At 43.4% G+C, this 20,627-nt stretch overlaps 1 protein-coding gene across 1 annotated transcript; it reads left to right on the top strand.

Annotated features, from left to right (window-relative positions):
* The first annotated feature begins 321 nt into the window (after nucleotides 1-321).
* sympk (symplekin) lies at nucleotides 322-19,459 on the top strand. Its single transcript, XM_056434987.1, has 27 exons — nucleotides 322-444; nucleotides 770-882; nucleotides 1,413-1,478; nucleotides 1,924-1,977; nucleotides 2,285-2,358; nucleotides 2,451-2,577; nucleotides 3,228-3,477; nucleotides 3,589-3,759; nucleotides 3,900-4,139; nucleotides 4,323-4,474; nucleotides 4,567-4,717; nucleotides 11,785-12,007; nucleotides 12,098-12,248; nucleotides 12,365-12,600; nucleotides 12,704-12,785; nucleotides 12,878-12,991; nucleotides 13,095-13,242; nucleotides 13,407-13,567; nucleotides 14,222-14,330; nucleotides 14,442-14,542; nucleotides 14,840-14,930; nucleotides 15,877-15,978; nucleotides 16,781-16,968; nucleotides 17,394-17,570; nucleotides 17,690-17,779; nucleotides 18,540-18,710; nucleotides 19,090-19,459. The coding sequence occupies exons 2-27, from the start codon at nucleotides 823-825 to the stop codon at nucleotides 19,255-19,257; spliced, it is 3,657 nt and encodes a 1,218-aa protein (XP_056290962.1). The 5' UTR covers nucleotides 322-444; nucleotides 770-822; the 3' UTR covers nucleotides 19,258-19,459.
* Nucleotides 19,460-20,627: the final 1,168 nt, after the last annotated feature.

Below are 20,627 nucleotides of genomic sequence, written 5' to 3'. Positions count from 1 at the left end.
ACATGCTTTAAATCATATTTTATATAAAAAATCTCAAATTGAATCCTTTTCATTTAATAATTAATACAATACTAAATTAAACATGTTCACCTTATTATTTATAGTAATAATATACGTGCCATTTTCCAATGCCCAAAGCATTTAAATAATTATTTAATTAGAACATAACCTTTCTAAAAAAGTCACGAAGTTGTTATTCTGCAACAGCAACGATTTGTCCGGCAGGTGGCGCTGTATTTTCTGCTGCGCTTTCAACAACAGTATAGAAAGAGTAGAAGAAGAGCAGCACGGCTTTTTCAATTAAACATGGCGGCTTCCCTAATAGTGCAGAGTTGTTGAACTCACTGGCTATATACACAACCTGCGACACTATTTAGTCCGTCACACTGGTCACGTTTAAATTACCGTCGCTGCGACAGAAGTAACGAGTCTGTTAATCGGAGAGTAAGTATAACGTCGAGTTGTTAAAAACAGCAATACGCTTAACAATACGGTTAGCACGGGGCTCGCGCGCCAGCTAAGCGAAACATTTTGGGGTTTGTGGCACTCCGACATAAGGCCTTGTTATTAATGGCTTGTAGCTACGATGCATCTGTGTATTTAATGTGGCACATATATCACGCAACTAGCGCAAGACCAGTTTGTTTGATCATTATGTGAAGCACGCGATCCTTCGCCTCACAGTTTAAATGTTATTGTGATCTCGGCGCGGGTTATAAAACGGCATCAAATAACGTTTTCCTATTCACTGCGGTTGTGTGTCACACAGGTTGCATTTTGAAGACCGTGATGTCCACATAGTGGGAGAAGCAGAGCAGCGTCATGGATTCAGAGGATGAGGGAACTCAACCCCGTGTCGTCGACATGACCACCAGTGAAAGGGTAAGGTGTTCTGATGATGCATTAGTGAGTTAAATTAGCAACACACTCCATTTTAAAAGGAAATTACCTCAGTGTGTCCTCAAAATAGTGTTGTCGGCAACATTGCTCATGCATCAGGCTGCAGTCTCTCCGGAGGTGATGTTTGGAGCTGCTGGTGAACCTCATGTAGTTTATATGGTCTATATAAGGTCATTGGACAATAACAAGTGTGACAAAAACTCACTGTTCTCGGTTAATGTCCCTTTAATTTCTATTTAAATGTGGCCCGGTTGTTCCTACCTTGTAGTTGTGTTGCACATCAGCAGAGCCAACTTTGAAATACTGTGTTAAAGGTTGGTTTTGAAGATGATTACATACTTTTTTGATTGTTATATATGGTTAATAAATATAGTTTTTAGTAGAAATGTCTATGATTTTGGTTACGGTGCAACTAGCCATCCATTTTCATGTTGCGTGTAGTAATGTTGTGTTTTTCCATGTATACAAATAAAGTTGATAAAAGTTGATTCAGTTTTCTTGTCCGGTTCCAGGTGGTGGATCTGCTGAACCAGGCCGCCCTGATACCCACAGATGAAAAGTTAACTGTACTCAAACAGGTTTGTAGTCCGTTTATCGACTGTTAATTGTCTTCTGATTTAGTTTTGTTGCTTACTTGATTGTTTGCTGGTTTTTCTATTGTTCTTTTGTTTTGGGACTTTCTCTTTTGTGATATCCAAAAGTAAATATAGATTAGTTTTTTTCTTAAGCTTCATAATAATGTGGTTTTATCTCAATGAAAACTAGTCTGACTCCCCGGATACACATTGTGTGTATAAGCCTGCCATTGGCTGCCTATTTCAACACGCCTTCTCCTCCCTTATCCTCTATCTATCTTGTAAGGGTACCATTGATAATGTGTGGAGTCAGATCTTTCTATAGCTAAAGCTCTGCAACACTAACGCAAAATTGGTCGCACATCTCTGCAAATTACCTTTTTTTCCCCAACCATTTCTCGGCCTTAATGAAGTGGAAAGTCGATTAAATTGCTAATATATTTTTCAGGTCCAGGAGCTCATCATTAACAAGGATCCCTCTCTTCTCGACAATTTCTTGGATGTAAGTACATCTGTATGCGGCTGTGTAACTGTTGTTTAGCTATTTAAATGCACAAGCTGTATTCAATCAATCAAACTGTTATTACAGACTCAAGGTCCAGATAGTACAAAACATTAAAATATAATAAAATACACACAAAATCACAAGTAAAAAACAACCCAAAAACTAGGCTTGCTTTTTTGTAATTTGACCACACGTGTGTCGTGTGCAGAGGGGTACACAGTACAAAGTGGCACATTGTGAATCATGGTACTAAACTCAAATCTTAATAATAATAGTTTTTTGCATCCTCATGTTCATCGTGTAGGAGTTGATCGCCTTTCAGACTGACAAGTCGATCGAAGTGAGAAAATTCGTCATTGGCTTCATAGAGGAAGCGTGGTGAGTGTCTACACCGACGAGTCGTCTTCTCGTGGCTCTAAATCTCTTGTTTTCAGTATCTCAGTTTTTCTTTTCAATGTTTTTTTCCCCAGTAAACGGGACAATGAGCTCCTTCTCAGACTGATCGCCAATCTGAACATGCTGCTGAAGGATGACAGCGTGAACGTGGTGAAGAAAGCCATCCTCACACTCACACAAATGTACAAAGTTTCTCTGCAGGTAAATACATCATTTGTGAAATATTCTCACTCGCAGATTTTGAATGTGTGGTGGCGGAATTATTTGTAACTCTACTCACAAGCTTTCGGATGAGATGTTTAAAATAATGATCGAGTTATATACTCTTCCTTCCAATGGGTGGGGTACGCACAGGTAGTGAGTGTCAGGGCGGAGGGAGAGGTGACTTCATTGTATTATGACAATTGGGGAGAGAGAGTGTCGCCTTAGCGAGGGGACGAGCTAATGGGATCTTCAAAGGCCTATTCATGAGTTGAAGGTTATAACAGACAGATAAGAGAGAGGTGTAACTTATCGGCAAGGAAGCGGAGGGGAGAGGGGGGGGGGAATGTGAGACAGGAATGTGTTAATAGGGGGATAGCCATAACTAATGCGATTTCTCAGGAAGTTAAATGAGTGTGCTGAGGAGTTTCACGGAATAGGGGCCCCTAAAGGTTCATAATATATGATATTCAAACCAGTGCAGTATTTGTTTTCCATTACACAGCCATGATTTTAGCCCAAAGAGTAAATATTGTAGACGTGATGTAGTCTGTTTTTTCTTCTACATAGAAATACACAATAAAATAACGTAACTACAACCGATATCTGTTCCCTTTTCAAACCCTCCGCTCCCGTCTCCTCCTCGCCAGTGGTTGGTGCGCTCTAAAGCCGTATCGGAGAGGCAAGAGGCATGCTGGGATCTGGTCACGCAGATGAAAGGGGATGTCCTGGCCTTGCTGGACTCTGAAAACGACGGCGTGCGCACTCACGCCATCAAGTTCACGGAGTCGCTAATCGTCACTCTGTCCCCGCGGACGTCGGACTCTGACGTTCCCAAGCGACAGGAGAGCGACATCAGCCTGGACAAAGTTCCCCGAGATCACTCGTACATTCGCTACAGTATGTTAGAATCCTGAATTAACACGTTTTTGTTTCTTCTTTTTAGTCCAGTCCATTAAAGTCTTTCATTTTTTTAGAACTGATATATCTTGATGCCGTTGGATTCAACAGATGTCTTGTGTGAGGAGGGTAAAGCAGCACTGGAGAAGCTGCTGAAGTTCATGGTCCATCCGGCCATTACCAGCATCAACCTCACCACAACACTGGGCTCCCTGGCCACCATCGCCCGTCAGAGGCCCATGTTCATGTCCGAGGTGGTGCAGGCCTATGAGACGTTGCATGGTCAGTGCTTCTCATGTGTCATGTTCACAATCCCACAACACCTTTGACCCCTATTTTCAGGCAAATACCGTTTTGTGTTTTGCTTTTGTTGTTGCACATCTTTGTATGAAAGGGTTTCTTTTTTCTTTACCTTTTTTTAGCAAACCTGCCACCCACTCTGGCCAAGTCTCAGGTCAGCAGCGTGCGAAAGAATCTGAAGCTGCACTTGGTGGCGGTCCTCAAGCATCCCTGCAGCCTGGAGTTCCAGGGTCAGATCGGCACCCTGCTGCTGGACCTGGGCATGGCCCAGAGTGAGATCACGCGCTCGACTCCTGCGCCGCGGGAGCAGCGCAAAAGGCCTCGGCATGAAGAATACACCGAAGGGAAAAAGGTCAAGATGGGTGAGTCGATGACAAAAATGAAAGGCCGTTAAAAAAGAAAGAGTAGTTTACTACTTTAAATTATACCGTTTATTTAAATCGAGTCGACCGAGCCCGATGGACTTGATCTATAGTGTTGGACACAAACACCTGCAGCTTAATTGTGAAGATGAGTATTATTCATGTTTGTTTGTGTTTGCTCAGAGCCGGCCCTGAATGAGGACGACGAGGACAAGGAGGAGCCCGCCCTGCTCCTGGTCCCTAAACCGGCTGCTGTTCCTGTAGCGCAGTCGTCCATCGACCTCACGGCGGAGTTCCTGCACCCACTGCTCTCCCCTGACAACGTGGCCAACCTGGTGAGCGGACGTGTCCTTTTCTTTTTGTTTAATTTCTCTCCTTTTAAGCCCGACTCTGTGACAGTTTGACAGCTTCTATCTGGTTGTTTTAGGTGCTCATCAGCATGGTGTATCTACCCGATGTTATGCCGGCATCCTTCCAGGCCACATACACACCGGTCGAGTCAGCTGGCACTGATGCCCAAATTAAACATCTGGCCCGGTTGATGGCCACGCAGATGACTGCAGCGGGGATCGGTCCAGGTCGGTGAATAAAACGTCTATTCAATGTGAAAAATATGTGTGGTTTAAAAAGGATCATGTGTCGGGCTATTTCTTGGTCTGGTTCAGTGACTTCCTGATGTTTCATTAGTATAGAGTATAAAGCAGAAACTACAAACAATAAATGTTTTATCTTTTAATTTATTCACAATTCAAATGTATTTTTTATAGTGCTGTGAAAAATAACGCGTTAACTCAGTTAATTCAATTACAGGTTTAACTAGTTTTTTTTTTTTTAACGCATTTAACGCATGCGCAGAATGAGCTTCCAATCCGTCTGTTGTTGGTCGTCGGGACGAAAAAAAAGTCACTTGCAAAATGAGCTTCCAATACACCACTTCAATCTGAACTCTGTCCGCTCTCATGCAGACGGTCTGTTCATCGGTAATGATCCTTCCGCAGGTTCACCTACGGAAACCTTGTCTTTTACTTCCTGTAGATCAGGGTCTCAACACGTCGATCGCGACCTGCCAGTCGATCGCGGCGTAGTGTCGGTAGATCGCATGACATTAAAGAGATTGGCCCGCCCCTGACATGTTCTCTAGAGCACGTCTTTGTTCTTTTATTAAACTAAACGTCTGTTGTTGATCGTATCTCCACAGCAGCATGTCATTTCTGTCTCTTCGCGTTGCGTTAACACTTATCGATCTCCGTCTCGCGCCACAGAGCTCCGTGCGCGCATCGGACCGAGCAAAAAAAAGTCACTTGTCAATCTGTCCACCTGTCCGGGCGGTGAGGTTTCAGCTTTGCAGCGGTGTCCCGCCGTCCCTTTCATCACGGCCCAGTTCATGAAGAAAACCCACAGTCAGTTTGCCTCAGCAGCTGCTAGAGGAAGACTAGAGGCCTTTAGATTGTGTCATGGTGGAGTTAATGGTTGACAAACAAGAGAAACATGTTCTGTTTAACCCTCCTGTTACTTTTACATTTACTAACATATTTTACCCTCGGGGTCAATTTGACCCCAGCAATTAAAACCTCCAGAAAATTATTAGAATTAATATTGCTTCCCAAGTTTAAGTGTGAGGTACTTTATGTTTGTTTGTTGACTACCTAAATAGCCCTTTGAATAAATAAAAAAGTTGATATTTCTTATATGTTTGACAGTGAAAAACAGCCTGGGGTCAAATTGACCCCAAAGAACACCGACATTAAACATTGAATGGGGTCAAATTGACCCGAAAGGTAACAGGAGGGTTAAACATTCTGTTTAGGATGAAGATGTATTAATGTTCCATATGGAAGAAAACTGCTAAATAACTGCTGAGTTGCAGCACCATTGTATAGAAGAATGTATAAATGTATATATCCGTCTTTTGTCATAAATCTCTATGTTCTCACAAAATATACCGAGAATATCGGTAATATGTGATTAATCATGATTGATCCACAAAAACCTGTGATTAACCCGATTAAAAATTGTAATCGTTTCACAGCCCTAGTTTTTTATGTGATTTTAAGTTAATTTTACAGTTTAAAAGTAACTTGGTTTGGGTTCCGGTAGGATGTTGGAGTGAACAGTCACGTAATTTTGAGCTCTCTCAACTCGGCGACAATAAACCCTCAAATTATAATTTAAACAAATACATTCAATATAATATAAGAGGGAACCGGTAAAGAGGCCGAATATACAAAGAAAATCAAGTGAGTGAAGATAGAAACGGAAGAAAATGGATTCAAATTCTGAAAACGGAAAGCGAGGTGAGAAGAACGGGGCAGGTGCAGAACCAGCTAGCCTAAAACAACTGACGGACTTGCTAGCACCCATCGGCAAACAACTGGAGGAGGTGAAAAAGGAGGTTAAAGAAGTCAAACAAGGGATAAGCGATGTCAGGAGAGAGGTAAAGGAAGAATTCGACGGATTCCGGAAAGAAACTGAAAGCAAATTCGAAGGGATTAATGCCGACATGAAAACGCAGCGTGAGGAATGGAGGAAGCCCAAACACGCAGAGCTGTCCTGGAGGAACGGCAGCTGGAAGCTAAGAGTGAGATGCGAACTATTACGACACGGACCCAAAGGATGCAGGAGAAACTGACGGACCACGAGGGCAGGTCGAGGAGGAATAATATTCGCATCTTTGGCATACCGGAGGGCACGGAGGAGAATTCGACAAGCAAGTATCTGGAGCGCTTCCTAACCACCGAACTCGAATTGCCTAGCGACACCCCACTCCAGCTACAGCGAGCACACAGAGCCCTGGCACAGAAGCCACCTCCGAACGCACCCCCCAGATCAGTGGGAGTGAACTTCCTACAATTCGAGACCCAGGAAATGGTGCTCAGTCACGCATGGAAGAGGAAAATCCACGTAGGAGGGAAGAGGATTTTTTTCGACCATGACTATGCAACTGAAGTGGTCCAGAAAAGAAAAGCATACGGACCCATTAAGAAAATTCTAAAGGAAGAACAGATCCGTTTCCAGACCCCGCTAGCTAGGATGCGCATACACTGGGGAAGCGGCGTCAAAACTTACGACAGTGCAGAGGACGTGGCGAGGGACATGGAGAAGAGAGGTTACGGGGTGGATCTCCCGGGAGAAGGCACCGCGACCGCAGGGAGGGAGAAGACACGAGACCCGGCAGAATGGCAACAGACGACCCGAAGCAAGACTGGGAGGACGGCAGCGGCTGCTGCCAAGGAGAAGCTGAGGGGGTTTCAACGGGGGAAATGAGTCTGGCTCGCTGGCCTGAATGGACGTGCTAAGGATTATGGAACCCAGTTTGTCGGCTGACAGGCATGTTAACGGACCTCTAATAAATCCAACGCAACTGACGCCGATTGAGAGAGACTAAAATGAGAGAGTTGGACATAACTAGACGGAGGGGAACCCTACGGAATGGGTTTGTTTTCGGTTCTAGAGAGGGGCCCTTTCTGAGAGAGAGGATACCCCCTCAACCTACCAACGGGACCTGGGGGAGACGACATCCCCTTCCCCTTCTTCGGAAACAAGTTTGTGTTTTGTTTTATTGCATTTTATAATTTCATGTTATGTTTTATTTCACGTTATGCAATGTTGAATGTTCCTTATGTATTCAACCTACTGCTGTTCAGGTCGCTTAATAGGGCTATTGATCTAGGAATAGATGGGTACGACTGTTAGACTGGTGTCACTTAATGTTAATGGCTTGAATACCCCCAAGAAAAGGGACAGGGTTATGACTAAACTAAAGAAGGATGGAGCCCAAATTATATATCTGCAGGAGACTCACCTTAACAAAGTAGAACATGACAAGCTAAAGAGGTACGGTTTTAGAAATGTGTACAGTAGTTCGTTTAAGGGAGGTCCCAGAAGAGGTGTGACGATTATGATATCAAACCAGGTACAATTCGAATACGAAAAAGAGATAAGAGATGGGGAGGGAAGATATATTATTGTGAAAGGGATGCTCGACAATGTGATGGTTACTCTGGTGAATGTGTATGCGCCTCCAGACTGACAAACACTTCTTTAGACTGCTATTTGATGTTATCGCAGCGGAAACAGAGGGTATTTTAATTTGTGGGGGGGATATGAATGTAGTTTTAAATTATAACATGGACACAACAAGCCTTAAAAAATCAAAAATACAAATATCAAGATACGTAAATACATTATTGGAGGAGATGGGATTGGTCGATATATGGAGGAATCTACATCCACTAGAGAAGGACTTCACGCATTATTCGGCGGTGCATAAAGTACACTCGAGAATAGATTATTTGTTTGTGGATTCAGGAAATGTCCACAGGGTTAATGAATGTCATATAGGAGGGGCAGATGTGTCCGATCATAACTCGCTGTACCTTGACATAGGCATCAGTAACCGGAAAAGAATAACCAATTGGAGATTGAATGTGGGTCTACTGAATAATGAACAAAGGAAGGACAAAATCAAATTGGAAATACAGAAATATGTTAAGGAAAATGACAGATGGTGGAGCCAACGATGGTTTGGGACGCCTTGAAGGCAGTTATGAGAGGGAGATACATTTCGGAAGCGACCTACGCAAAAAAAGAAATTAAAAACGTATTTGGAAAATATAGAAACACTGAGAGCATTGGAAAGAGATTACCAGAATTCAGCTGACTTGGACACACAAAAGAAAATTAAGCTCGTAAAATTAGAGATAGAGAAACATCTAACAGAGGAGATTCTCTTCTATAAGCAAAGTTATTATGAGATAGGCCCGAGAGCCACTAAATTACTTGCGAGACGGACCCGTAAGCAACTCGCAACAAGTCAAATACATAAAATTAGGGACCCCCTTACGAACCAATTGATAACAGAGCCAGAGGAGATAGAAAGAATATTCCAAAGATATTATGAGGAATTATATACACAGCCAGAGTCTGCACCAAGAGAGGCGATAAAGTCTTTTTTAGACACACTAGACCTACCAAAGATAGGACAGACACAGAACGATACCCTAACGAGGGATATTTCAATAGAGGAGGTGGTGGAGGCAATAAACAGATTAAAAAATGCGAAAGCGGCGGGGAGTGACGGCTACCCGGGCGAATGATATAAGACATTCAAGGACGAACTGGCTCCGCTGTTAGTTAAATCTTTCAATTGGACATTACAAAAAGGCAAATTACCACCAACATGGACAGAAGCAATAATAACGGTCATACCTAAACCGGGGAAAGATAGGGAAATATGCGGAAATAATCGACCAATATCGCTACTAAATTTGGATTACAAGTTATATACATCTATTATTGCTCGACGAATGCAGGCCTTTACACGGGATTTGATCGACGAGGATCAAACGGGATTTGTGAACGGGCGACAGACGCACGGTAACATTAGGAGGACACTGCACATTATAGATCAGGCAAACAAACAGAAAAGAGACACGATACTGGTTAGTGTAGATGCCGAAAAGGCGTTTGACAGGGTAAATTGGACTTTCCTTTTCACAGTGCTAGAGAAATTCGGATTCAATGATAAATCAATACAGATTATTCGGACCCTATATCAACGACCTACAGCTAGAATCAAAATAAACGGGAGCCTATCTAACAAGTTCGATCTACAGAGATCAACCAGACAGGGATGCTATTTGTCACCAACCCTGTTCGCATACTTTATTGAACCATTGGCCCAAGCCATACGCGAAAATAGACGAATCCAAGGAGTGACAGTGTGCGGGGTAGAACATAAGGTTGGCCTCTTCGCAGATTACGTCATTGCATACCTTGAACGGCCTGGTGAGTCGTTGCCAGATTTGCTAGATCTCTTGAACACATATGGAAAACTATCAGGATACAAGATAAATATCACTAAAACCCAAGTACTCACCATCAATTATACACCACCCAAGGAGATCAGAGAAAAATTCAATTTAAATTGGAATCTAAAGAAAATTAATTATTTAGGGGTAGAAGTGACTAGAAACATATCAGGACTATATCGGGCAAATTATGATCAAATTAACCAAGAACTACTAAAAGATCTACATAGATGGACCACCCTAACATTGGATTTTAGCTCAAGGATAGAATTAACAAGAATGAATGTATTACCCAGACTTTTATATTTGTTCCAAGCATTACCAATAGAGATACCTCAAACACAATTCATAACATGGGACAGGATGATATCCAGATTTATATGGGGGGGGAAGAGGCCAAGAGTGAGGTTCAAAACTCTCCAGCTGAAGAGGGAGAAGGGGGGCCTGAGTCTGCCGAACCTGAAAGAGTACTACCACGCGGCCCAGCTGAGATACGTACACTGTTGGTGCAAACTGGACTACGAAGCAAAATGGAAAGAAATGGAAAAATCATTTGGAATGTGTCCGATACAGGGTATTATAGGAGATAGGGGAACATTTAAGAAGGTTAGAAATCAAATGGATTCGATCACAAAATTTACCTTGGAATTATGGTTCAAATTACTTAGACATAATAAGGCGGAGAAGGACGCAAAAATATAAAAATGGGTGGCTTTTGATAACAGTTTTAAATCAGCTGGGCACCGTGGGGGACTCGGACAGTGGGCGGATAAGGGCGTTACAGCATGGTGCACGCTGGTGAATAAGGGGAAGATAATGAGCTTTCAAGACTTGAAAACGGCATATGGCCTGGATTGGCGGGAATTTTACAAATATCTACAGATACGGGATTATTATGGGAAACGGATTGGACAGGAGCTCTCTCTAGAAATGAACATGGTAGTACAAGTAATGATCGATACATATAAAGGGAAGCGGGTCAGGACTATAACTACATTATATAAGGCATTGATGGCTGACAAAAGCACAACAGGGTATATAAAAGAAAAATGGGAAAGAGAATTTGGCATGGAAATACCTGAAGACGAATGGGATAAGATGTGGGAAAAACATAAGACAACAACCTGTTCACGAGCCTGGAGAGTTTTCTTGGAAAAATCTGATACGGTTCTTTATCACACCCAAAATATCAAATAACTATTCTGAAACAAGAAAGTCATGTTGGAGGAACTGTGGGTCATCTGATGCTAACCATGCACATATATTCTGGAATTGCCACAGAATAACAGAGTTTTGGGAAATGGTCCATAGGATAACACAAGAGATTCTGGGATACGAATTTCCTATGAAACATGAGCTGATGTATCTGTATATTTACTCAGAGAATATTGTGCATGATGGGGATTCGTATCTATTCAAGATACTCATGGTTGCAGGTAAAAAGGTAATTACAAGGAAATGGGAGGTCCTGAGGACTTACCCACTCAGACCCATTGGGTGGACACAGTGGGGGAAATGCATATGATGGAAAGACTGACACACAGGCGACGGCTGACAGGACCACAGATGGACAGTAAATGGAGGAAGTGGACCCTATGGCAGTTGACACAGAATTGACATGACAGCAGGTTTTTCTGTTCTTTTACCCCCTTTTGTTTTGTTTTTTTATATTTTATTTTTAATTCTGGTTGTCGATGTTGTTGATGACTTGTTGTATTTGTGTTCTTATTGTTGAATAAAAAGAAAATTGTAAAAAAAAAAAAAAAAAACTTGGTTTAATTTTTGCTATCCGACAGTTTAATCTCTGGGCTCTAATTAAAAACGTGATATTTTAGGACTTGAGCAGTGCAAAGCCAGAGAAGACGATGCGATGAAGGACGAAGGCAACGACGAGGACTCTGTTGCCAAAGACCCGTTCATCAAGCGCAAAGCTGCGATGGTGGGACAAGCCATTTCTGTGCTGGGCGGTTACGAAAAAGAGAAGACTCCGCCCCCAGAGGCTCCCGCCCCAGTGGTCAAGAGGCTCCCCGAGCCCATCGTTCCCACGGGACAGACCAAGTGAGTTCTGGTGCCAAAACAAAGACGGCAGGGGCGCCTTTTTGGTCAAGTCTGACGTATTTATTTATTTATTATTTTGTTCCCTTCCAGAATGGCCGGGCCGAGCGGGAGAAAAAAAGTGTTCCGGTTGTCCGACGTGGTCCAGCCTTTCTCAGAGGCCGAGATCGAAAAGCTCACCTCCAAAGCCATCCGACGCATTCTGCATGCGGAGAAGACGATTGCTCAAAGCGGCATGGCCCACGTACGTGATCGCCGCGCGGGACAATCGCTCATTTCCCATCGTTTTAATGACCCGAGTTGCACGAAACGAGCGCCTGTTTCAGAGCATAACCACGGCGGGGTCCGTCTGTCTGGCAGATCCGAGTGAAGCTGCTCTCCAAGCTCGTGACGCAGTTCGAAGGGATGATGAAAGAAGACGTGCTGGAGTTCATTCTGGAGGACATCAGGGCGAGGAGCGACCTGGCCTTTTCTCTGCTCTACCAGGAGTACAACACTTACCTCAGCCACCTGCCGACCGGGCGGCTGGACAGCTACGACCACTGTCTGTACACGCTGCTGTCGGGCCTGCAGGAGAAACCCGAGCAGAGGGACGGGTGAGTCGACAACGTCAAAACGCACACGTTTGCAGCGCCCTTTCTTTAGTTCTTTTCGACCATCGCTGAGCCACATTTTGTCTCCCCGTCCTGTCTCTTCCAGACTGTTCACCAAGCTGGTCCTGGAGGCTCCCCTGATAACGGAGTCGGCATTGGATGTAATCCGGCGCTACTGCGAGGACGAGGTACGTGGCGGAGGAGACTCGGCGAGGCGCTGAGAGACGATTCCGCCGCACGTCCTCTCGACTGTTCGTTTGTGACCTTTCTGTCGTTTCAGTCTCGAGTGTATCTGGGCATGACGACTCTGAAGGAGCTCATCGTCAAGCGGCCCTCCAGGCAGTTCCAGTATCTGCATGTGCTCCTGGATCTCAGCTCCCATGAAAAAGAGAAGGTGGGAAGAACAGAAGTCGTCTGGATCCTATTCGTGTGTCACTCACGCGCTCATCTTACCGAACGTTTGTCTCTTCTGTGGTTGTGTCTTTTATATATTTCAGGTGCGGACCACTGCCTTGGCCTTCCTCAAGCGCATGTATGAGAAAGACCATCTCAGGGACTACATTGAGAAGTTTGCCCTGAACTACATGCAGCTTCTGGTCCACCCCAACCCTCCATCTCTGCTCTTTGGGGCCGACAAAGATACAGGTGAGAGCAATGCACTCAGGAACCACCCAGAAGCTTGTACACGAGGACATCCAAAGAGTAGAAATGGTTTTAAATGAATGACAGTGAAACCGCCACTATTACATTTCTTTTTCCATGGGGCGTGTGAGTCCTCCACTGTAACGTGTGTGTGTGTGTTTGGACAGAGGTGGCCGCCCCATGGACTGAAGAGACGGTGAGACAGTGTCTGTTCCTCTACCTGTCCCTGCTGCCGCTGAACCACCGCATGGTCCACGAGCTGGCGTCAGTCTACACCGAGGCCATCGCCGACATCAAGCGCAGCGTGCTTCGAGCGATAGAGCAGCCCGTAAGTCGCTGTTTGGCGTTCCCTCGCTCTGTCATACATGTGTCTTTTGAGGGATGTTTGAAGAAGAAGAAAAAGGGTTTTTGTATACACTACCGTTCAAAAGTTTGGGGTCACCCACACAATGTTGTGTTTTCCATAAAAACTCACACTTTTATTCATCGAATGAATACAAAATATAGTCAAGACAGGTTAGAAATAATGATTTTAAATTTAAATATTAATGTTGTTCTTCAAACTTGTGGCTCAAAGGAAGGCCGGTTTTATAGGTTCTCTCAGCAGCATAACTGTTTTCAGCTGCGCTCACATAAAAAGGGTTTTCTACCCCTCCGTTAGTCTTCTAAGGCGATAACACAATGTACCATTAGAGCACTGGAGATGGGCCTCTATGTAGAGACTTCATTAAACACCAGAGAATAGTCATTCACCACATTAACTATGTACAGAGTGTATTTATGATTAATTTAATGTTATTTCCATTGAAGAAAACAGTGCTACGGACATTTCTAAGTGACCACAAACATTTGAACGGTATTGTAATGGAGACCGTCCGCTCTGTTCATTAATATGTGTGATTATGAGCAACTCTCACCAAATCAAGCGGTGCTCCATGTAAGTTGTTTGAATGGTATTGACGAGGTGTCGCCTCTGTTCTAGATCCGTGGAATGGGGATGAACTCACCTGAGCTGCTGCTCTTGGTTGAAAACTGTCCTAAAGGGGCGGAGACTTTAGTTACCCGCTGTCTGCACATATTGACAGATAAAGGTAAAAAAATTAAATCGACACAAAATGCGGCCTTACAATGGCACATGATAAGAAAGTCCAGTAAATAAGTTGTGTTGCTGCGTGAAACGAGTCTTCCTTTGTCCCGTCCAGTGCCTCCATCTCCAGAGCTGGTGGAGAGAGTGCGAGACCTTTACCACAAACGAGTTCCAGACGTTCGCTTCCTCATTCCCGTCATCAATGGCCTTGAAAAGGTGAGCGGCTCCAACTCATCCCGGTAGTCGAGCGACCTGATCTGGCTTTAATGTAAAGTTGATTGCATACATCATGTGAGGTTCCGGGACAGGGGTGTCGTAATGTCCACAGATGGTAAAGCCCCAAATGTGTGATATTGGGCAATAAAAAATAAACTGAATTTGAATCTAATCTTCATCATCAGCACACGTCAACACATTCAAATATCGGCAAATGACATCAGAGCATCCTGGGTGTCCCAATCATAATGAATTCTGTCACTTACCATTTTTTTGTCATTTCTTTTCCCCGTGTAGAACGAAGTGATCCAGGCTCTCCCCAAGCTGATCAAACTGAACCCCATCGTGGTGAAGGAGGTGTTCAACCGCCTCTTGGGCACTCAGCACAGTGAGTGGCAACTAGACGACTTTAGGCAACCGCTTTCTGTCACTCTGGGACGAGCGACTGATTCAAATGACTTCCATTGATACTCGTGGGTGACTGGGGACAAACAGAAGGCTACCCTCTCTGTGTTTTGGTTGAAACGCTTCCTTCGTGCTGTAAAAATGTGCTAATTTTCCCGAAATAATCGTTACCCGGTGGCCAAATTGCGTAGCAAGAGCGAGGTTAACGGGGGACCAATGTAAACGCCGGTGGTGTTATTATTCTATACGTATTACCAATGTCAGAAACACACCAGGGCAAAGGGCAAAACTGAATATGATTGTCTGATTTATGTTTTCTGTTATAATCATAGACTACTGCCTAATAGTCTTATTGTTGCCCTTTTTATGAAAATTGCTCCTATCCTGTAAGCCTAAATAAGTATAGCAATTACTTTTAAACAAAGGTTAAATGTTATTTCACAAGTTTCAAAAAGTGCCTACGATTTATTTTTAATTGCCCCTGGAGTTCAGTCAGTGGGGCAAAAATTGCCCTCTAAAATTTACCCTGTGTTACGTTGTGCCGACGTTCACGTCGTAATATAGTTCAAGCAACAAAAAAACATGTCTTTTACCACTTTGAGCAAGTAGTTTTTTATACATGTTGTTCAAATGTATTTTTAATAAATAATGTATATACTTTAAAGATAATGCACAATATGATATACTTAATCAAATAACAATAACATGTTTCAACCAGATTACAATTGTAAAGAGGAAAACAGGAAAAATCAATAAATAAAAATAACAAAGGCAAAACAAAATAACAAATTATTATAACAATGAATAATGAAACACCCTCCCACGGACCCACCCCACCCACCCACGGCCTTCATATTCTTTCACAGTTTGCGTCGTACAACATTGTGAAACTAAGAACAAAGATGTCTTCTAACTGTGTTGTCCCTCAGGTGAGGGAAGTTCCTCCGTGTCCCCTCTCACCCCTGGAGACCTGCTGATCGCCTTACACAACATAGACTCCACCAAGTGTGATATGAAGTCCATCATAAAAGGTCAGTGTTGTGCTCACTGATTAAACCTTCAAGCTATGTTTATTACCTTCGCATTGAAAATACGGAAGGTTATGTTTTGATCGCCGTGTATTTATTTATTTGTATGCGTGTTCCTCGCATAACTCAAAAAGTTAAATCGAATCGCATGAAATTTGGTGGGATGATTGGTTATTATCCGGGGACCATTGAATTCGATTTTGGAATCAATCGGGCCAAAGGTCAAGGTCATAAAAAGGTCAAAATCTTCTTGAATCGCATGAAATTTGGTGGGATGAAATATTATCCGGGGACCATTTGATTAGATTTTGGGATCGATCGGGTCAACGGTCAAGGTCACGAAAAGGTCAACATCTTCTTTTTACCATAGCGCGGCCAATTTTTATCCAATTGGCATGCAACTAATGCCAACATGTTCATAATCCAATGCCCAATCTTGTGATATGTGAAGGTATGCGCTCTACCGAGTGCCCATTCTAGTTTAGTTTGTTTTTCTTGTCCCTGAACAGCAGTTGCTTCAATCTGTTGTTCCTCTAAACTTGACAATGTTGCCCCCAGTATATCACTTTTATATTTAATTAATGTTGCCATGCATTCATACCATCACTGCCAGGTTTTAGAGTGTGACTGTAAAAAATAACAACCAAATAATTGCACTGTACTCAGGTCAGCCATTAAAGCTTTTTGAGATGTGTAATGCACTCAGACAGGATAATAGTGCAACCACATCATAAGTTGTCTGTTATATATATTTTTAGTGGTTAATTGATCACTTTCTGTTGCATTGTCTGTGTCTCCACTGCAGCCACCAACCTGTGCTTTGGGGAGAAAAACGTGTACACGTCCGAGGTGTTGGCGGTGGTGATGCAGCAGCTGATGGAGCAGAGCCCCCTCCCCATACTGCTCATGCGCACCGTCATCCAGTCCCTCACCATGTACCCTCGACTGGGCGGCTTCGTCATGAACATCCTGTCCCGCCTCATCGCCAAGCAGGTCGCCACCAAACTCCAGACACGTATTCATGGTTTCTTCAGTCATTAATCATTTTTGGGGGGGAAAATAATGTCTTCTTTTTTTTACATGACCTTTTTTCAATTACCTTACAAAAAATGTATTTTTTATTATTTTATTTTCAATTACTTTTCAATTACTTTTTTTTTTTGTAATTACTTTTCCAGGTCAAAACATGACTATTCAAAACATTATTTCCCCCCAACCATAGCAGGATCCGCAGATGAATAATCGTTCAAAGTCCTCACTTTCGGTCATTTGACCGGGAACTAGAAATAAACATTTAAAAATGCCATCACTTTCCCACGTTTTCCATGACCGTACGAACCCCGATTAAAGTCCCGGAAGTGTCCCTCGCTATTAACTCGTCCAATATGGTCATACATTGGTTTGTTTTCTTCCTGTAGGTGTGGAAGTATCCCAAGGTGTGGGAGGGGTTTGTGAAGTGCTGCCAGAGGACGAAGCCTCAGTCCTTCAGCGTGCTGCTGCAGCTGCCGCCCGCTCAGCTGGCGAGCGTGTTCGAGCGCTGCCCGGAGATGAGGGAGCCTCTTCTGCAGCACGTCCTCTCCTTCACGCTTCATCAGGTGAGAATCCACTCCGACACTGACCCTCGTGAGCAAATACGTTGTTAACTGGAATTGTACTTCTCTTGGGATTTCTTCATGTACCTCTCTCTCTCTCTCTCTGTTTTTCTGTGCAACAGCAAGCTCACATACCTGCCTCCCTCATGGTGGTCCTGGAAGCACACAAGAAGCCGGAACCAAAACCTGTAGAGCCCGTCGTGGAGAAAGAGGTAACACAACTCATAAAGCCTGTTATAAATTGTTAACGTCCTTCAGCGACGTAGATATTATTAAATTAAATTCAGTTTATTTTGTATAGTCTATTATCACAAATCACAAATTTGCCTCAGAGCGCTTTACAATCTGTACACATGTGACATCCCTGACCTTTGACCTCGCATCGTGAAGAACCCTTCAGGAGAGCAACAGAGGAGGATCCCTCTCCAGGATGGACAGAAGAATAGATGTCATGTGACCAGGATGAATCATTACAGAGTTACAACACATTCAATGAGTATGACAGTGTATTAATAGTTGGTAGTAGGCATGGATGAACATTCATCCATTATGATGAACTAGAGTTGACAGAAATGAATGTCTTTCCAACATTGCTGGTCATTCCATGTCATCTGTTCAGCCGTTTGTTACCTAATGTGTTGTATACATACATGCGGCAGTAGCTCAGTGGGGTAAGGGGGTCGACCTGCAACCCCAAGGTCGTCGGTTCGATCCCCGCTCTCTCCGTTAGTTGCAAGTCGAAGTGTCCATGAGCAAGGCACTGAACCCCTAGTTGCTCCCCGGGCGCTTCACTGCAGCTCACTGCTCCTTACTAACTTAAGATGGGTTAAATGCAGAGAATACATTTCGTTGCCTCAGCACCTGTACTCTGTGCAATGACAATAGATTGAATCCAATCCAATAAGTCAATCAATCCCTTTTTGGTTATTATTCATGAGTTGTGGTTGTGTCCTTCTTCCCGTTTCCACACAGATGGACCCGGTTCCCGCCCCAGTTGAAGATAAGGCTCCCACTGTGACACTGGAAGGGCCAGAGACGCCAGAGCAGCCGCAACCAGCTGCCGTGAGAGAGGAGGAAGAACCAATGGAGCACGAGCAGCCCGCTCCAGTGATGCAGGAGGAAACTGTTGATACTGTTTCCAAGGCAAGTTCAAATAGACCCTGTTTGTAGTTGTATTAATTAGACCAATCAGACCTTTCCATCAATGTTAAATGTGTTTGGTTTAGTGGCTATTAAGCATCTGAAAGCTTACACTGCTTCAAAGAGACACAAACGGTATTTGCATTAATGCATAATGAGGGTGCAGACGATTATAATATAAATATATTTTATTGATTGCCGTTGAAACTGGAAAAATATATAGTGTTTTTTTTATTTTTACATGCACCATAATCAACAAAACACTACTCTATGCTGCCCCAAATTTATTAGATTGTTTAATAAAAACGTGTTGTTGTTTTTTGTAATCAATGGTTGAATAATACACATTTTGGCCTGTAAGCTGATTTTTGGTTATCTCTAGGAGGAGTTGACAAGAGCAGAGGAGCCACAATCCTCTCAACCGGAGCCGGCTGAGGAACTGATGGAGGAGTCTCAGCCTGACCCCTCAGACCTCCAGGAGCCTGTAGAAAATGTGGAAGCTGGCGTCAAAGAACCTGAGACTGGAAGCGGTGGCGAGGATGTAGAATGACTGCTGAAAATAAATGCACTGTACGCAATTCTCTCCTTTGGGAACCTCCTGCAGATTTTTCAAGATTTCTTGTCCAAAAAAATGCTTTTTGTTCTTTTTGTTTGTGTAGAAAACAGATTTTGAGGGAGGGGAGGGTGGGATCAAGATAACTTGGAAAAATATTCATTTGTGATAAGTTGGCAAATAAATATACAAAATGCTGGTTTACTGTCTGCTTCAATTCTCTTTACTCCAGTACATCCCGATGGTTCAGCATGAATATGTTAAAGACGGCTCAAACACAATGAATAGACGTTTTATTTGTAAATACTTTCAGCTGTGATGAGTAGGGTTGGGTACCGAAACCCGGTGCCAATATGGTACCGGTATTACCCGGACCGAAACGCAACGCACATTTCGGTGCTTCTTTCCGGTGCCTGAGCCGATTAAAATTGAAAAAAACTATTGTTGTGAACTTCTCTGGTGACTCCGCCCTGTCAGCAGGTTACGATAGCCTATCATTTAACTTTGACAGCGGAGGCTGCGCCGTGTGTAGTGTTGCCAGGTCCGCGGTTTTCCCGCGGAATTGGGCTACTTTTGAAGTGTTGCCGCGGGTTGAATTTTTTGTCCGCTGGTTCGGGTAGACCTATTTTGCATGCAAATTACATGAATATCTTCAAATAAAAATCCATATTTTAAATGAAATAATTTATTTATACCCAAATCCTACCAAACTGACTCCAGATCAGCACGTACACGCCGACACATCCGCGCAGTGCCTTCGATCTCCGCGACCTTGTCCGTCACCATGGAAACATTGTCACGTGACATCTAAGCACTTTGGTGCTAGTGACGTCACGGAGCCCCGAACCAGAGTCTGTAAGTAGAAGTGATTTCCAGCAAAGCAGCAGGGATTTGTGAATCTCACAGGAGCGGTGGGCGATACTCGGTTCAGAATCGCCTACACGGGAGGAGATTCATAGGCGAGTATGGTTATGAATCGCCGACCTCCCCAACGGGGTGGGACGGTTTGGCGAGAATCACCTCGTGTGATTACTCCTACACCCCATCCCGGGGTGGGTTTGGTTCTGTGGGATTCACAAATGGGGCCCTTTTAACCCCTTAGTTTAGTTTATTTTATTTTAGTTTAGTTTATTTCGATCAGCAAAATATACAACAATCAGAATTCAACAAAAGAAGAAAGTGGCTGACCGAAAAGGTCGAGGCTGAAGCTATCTAGCTTATAAGTGCCCTAACCTATGATTTCTCAAAAAAACTTATTTCAAAGAACCATATATATATATATATTAGTGCTGTGAAAAATAACGCGTTAACGCGTTATGATTAAATTACAGGATTAATTAGTTAATTTTTTTAACGCATTTAACGCA

This window comes from Pseudoliparis swirei, chromosome 2 (assembly GCF_029220125.1).
Source record: "Pseudoliparis swirei isolate HS2019 ecotype Mariana Trench chromosome 2, NWPU_hadal_v1, whole genome shotgun sequence".
Taxonomy (NCBI): Eukaryota; Metazoa; Chordata; class Actinopteri; order Perciformes; family Liparidae; genus Pseudoliparis; species Pseudoliparis swirei.
Note: the sequence above shows the minus strand (reverse complement) of the source record. Positions and strands in the feature narration are given on the sequence as shown.

Excerpts from the sequence above, each read along its gene's own strand:
- sympk (XM_056434987.1), top strand. The coding sequence starts at position 823 with ATGGATTCAGAGGATGAGGGAACTCAACCCCGTGTCGTCGACATGACC. Across the intron at positions 2,578-3,227 it reads TGTACAAAGTTTCTCTGCAG|TGGTTGGTGCGCTCTAAAGC; the intron begins GTAAATACATCA and ends CCTCCTCGCCAG. Across the intron at positions 12,786-12,877 it reads GGCGCTACTGCGAGGACGAG|TCTCGAGTGTATCTGGGCAT; the intron begins GTACGTGGCGGA and ends CTGTCGTTTCAG.